This window comes from Pteropus alecto, unplaced genomic scaffold (genome assembly GCF_000325575.1).
Source record: "Pteropus alecto unplaced genomic scaffold, ASM32557v1 scaffold320, whole genome shotgun sequence".
NCBI classification, from domain to species: domain Eukaryota; kingdom Metazoa; phylum Chordata; class Mammalia; order Chiroptera; family Pteropodidae; genus Pteropus; species Pteropus alecto.
In genome coordinates this window covers 1,834,274-1,837,203 of record NW_006429963.1, presented here as the reverse complement: position 1 = coordinate 1,837,203, position 2,930 = coordinate 1,834,274, and the positions used below count along the sequence as shown (strand labels likewise).

The window sequence follows — 2,930 nt, the reverse complement described above, 5'->3', positions numbered from 1 at the left end:
ACTGCTGTGCCCCACCCTCCATCGGAGGCCACTCTGAGACCTGTGGGCCTCCTCCTGCTGCCCTGTGAACTGGGTGACTGCGGCCCCTCGGGGGTCACTGACATCCTGATCCAGAGCTCGTGGGACGGGGGAAAGTTGGGGGGTGTTTAGATGGGGGGGGTGCCTCCCAGGGTCCACAGACGTTGGGCATTCGTGACTCCAGGCTGCCCGGTGTCCAAGGCCAGTTCCGCTTTGGGAGAATAAGCTGTTTATTGGGGGCGGAGTGGAGGGACGGAAACCTGTGATGCCACCTGCCAAGTCACACGTTTGGTGGCTTGGGGTGGAACGTCACCCACGTACTTCTGCACCGGGGCCCAGTGCAGAGGCCAGAGCGTGTCGCAGGGCAGGGCTGTGGCCTGGAGGTCGAAGCTGTGGCACGGACGGCGGGACTGTCTGGCCAGGATGTCACCTCCCTCTGAGGCCACCTCTTGTCCCCTTGCCCCTGGGCCTCGAAGGTGGTGGCGGGAGGGAACCGGAGGCCCCCGAGATCCGCTGAGCGCCTGCGCCTCCTGGAGGCCGCTCCCGACGCGCTGCCCCGCCCCGCCCCGGCGTCCCCGACGTGCCGCCCCGCCCCGCAGCGAGGCCACTAACTGTGTCCCCTCGCCCCGCCTGCACAGCTGACCCAGGTGGCACGCCGCGTGTCGGCGCTGGAGGAACAGCGGTTTCTGATCATTCACGCGACCGCGGACGGTAAGGGCCGAGGCCGTGCCCGCCGCAAAGCCCTGGCGGTGGCGACACGGTCTGACAAAGTCCCCTTTCCTTTCTCAACAGAAAAGATCCATTTCCAGCACACGGCGGAGCTCATCACACACCTGATCAAGGGGAAGGCTAATTACAGCTTGCAGGTCAGTGCGCGACTCCCGCTCGCTCCTCCTGTGCCTGGAGGGACACGTCCCTTCCCACCCGGCGGGGACCGCGGTGATGGGCGCATCCGTCCCGACGCAGACGCGCCCGTGCGGGTCGTGGGGGGCGCAGGCGCGTCGGGGGGACGCAGTGCACATGCTCGCTGCTCCTACCGATGACGACAGCTCTGTCCCGCTGAAACCCCCTGAGACCTGCAGCACCCCCACTCCCAACGGGCAAGGCCACGCTGGCTGCCACACCCCAGCAGCGAGCTCGGGGGTGCCCCTGGTGCGCGAGGGGGGCTGCTGTCTGGCAGTGCTCGTGGGTCCTGGCCTCCCGCGGGCCGAGCGCCGTTAAGCGCCCATCCTAAACCCCGCTCAGCCCCGGCCTCCTGGCATCAGGTCCCGACCCACAGCCAAGGCCAGGCTCTTTGAGGTGCTGCTTCTAAAACGTTCCTTCACTTCCTCCCTGGCCACCGGTGCCTTTGGTGAAGCAGCTGTGACCCCAGTGGCCTTCAGGGTCCAGAGGTGCACGAGTGACATCCCTCGGAGATCACGGCACTGGCCTCTGCCGGCCTCCACGTCCCAGCTCCTGACCGCCCCGCGTCGCTGTCCGGTGGAGGGTCACATGCGGCTGGCGGGTCCAGGCGGGCCCCTGCAGGAAGGGAGCTGGCCCCGGTGCGGGCGGGCGAGGCAGGACCGGGTAGACGCTGCATTCACGCATCCCCCCGACCTGTTGCGCTCACAGCTGACCGGGTCACCGCCATGGCCTCTGACACGCGGGACACAGCCGTGGCGGTGACGTGCCATGTGGGCCACACCCCGCGTGCAGGCCGTTAGGTCAGGAAGGGGCTGAGCAGCTCACATCCCGGACCTCCTGGGTCAGCAGAGGGACCGCACACAGGGCCAGCACCGCAAACACCCTAGGGTGCCAGGGGTTTGTAACAGGGCGACCCCGGGTCGGGCAGGGGCCTGGGGACCAGTAAATCCCCTGGGATGAGAGTGTTGGCCACCCTTCCCTAATGCAGGGGCAGCCTGTGTCACGGGACGAGGGGCCCCCAGCTGCGTTAGATTTGGTACTGAGTCCCACTGGGACAGGTCCTGGGGTGCGGGACGTGTCACCACATGTGACCACGCGGTCACGAGCTCCCGTCTTCTCGGCTCCCCCTGCGTCCCTGGCCTCCTCGCGCTCCGTGCGTGCGGTGGCACAACTTAGTGATCTGACTCTGCCGTGGCCAGCATTCCATGGGGCACGAGCAGGAGCGAGGCCGGGCACTGAGCTGGCCACGGGCACGCCCGAGGGAGCGGTGGGGCAGGACGCAGGCAGGCACGGCCCGGGCAGCCCCACGCCCACGGGGTCGCACAGAGGCGTGGGGTCCTGGCCGGGCGTCCCCGAGCACGTGTCCGTGCTGCGGGCTCAGAGCTGGGGGAGGCTGCAGGGTCAGCTGGACCAGCGTCTCTGACTTGGTCGCCGGGACAGGGAGCGGCCGGCACGGCCGGAAATGGGCTGCGGTGCATCTCGCGGTTAAACCGAGACCCGCAGGGCGCCCGGCCTGGCCAGCCCCGCAGCCCCGCACGAGGGCGGCCCAGGCCCAGCCCCTTCTCACGCCCCTCACCCCCCTGCAGATCTACCCGGACGGCGGCCATCACCTCCACAGCGCCCCGCTCAGGCAGCACCTGTACCGGTCCATCATCAACTTCTTCGTGGGCTGCTTCAGCGTGCAGGACCGAGTCCTCACAGCCACGGCGAAGGACGAGGAGGACGACTGAGCCCGCGCTGCCCCGCGCAGCCTGGCCTCCGGGACCAGGACCAGGAGCCCCCCCCACCTCCTGCCAGGGCTGGGCTGGGGGGCCGGACGCGTCCCTCCCATAGCATGTGTGTCTCGGTCCTGAAGGCAGTTTGCTTCCGAAACCGGCTCCTCCCCAGGTGGAGATGTGTCACCGCTCCCAAGGGCCTCGGGGGCGGGGACCTCTGCAGCATCGCCTCCTGCCCTGCAGCCACCGCAGCCCACCCGCCCCACGGGACAGAGGACACAGGGCCCCGAAGAA

At 68.9% G+C, this 2,930-nt stretch overlaps 1 protein-coding gene across 1 annotated transcript in view; it reads left to right on the top strand.

The window, feature by feature from the left end:
• Window positions 1-2,651, top strand: part of DPP6 (dipeptidyl peptidase like 6) — a 214,313-nt gene extending 211,662 nt beyond the window's left edge. The window contains exons 24-26 of the mRNA XM_015587682.1: window positions 657-729; window positions 811-884; window positions 2,508-2,651. Coding sequence (XP_015443168.1) covers window positions 657-729; window positions 811-884; window positions 2,508-2,651 — 291 coding nt within the window. The remainder of the gene's footprint in view (window positions 1-656; window positions 730-810; window positions 885-2,507) is intronic.
• The last annotated feature ends 279 nt before the right edge of the window (window positions 2,652-2,930 follow it).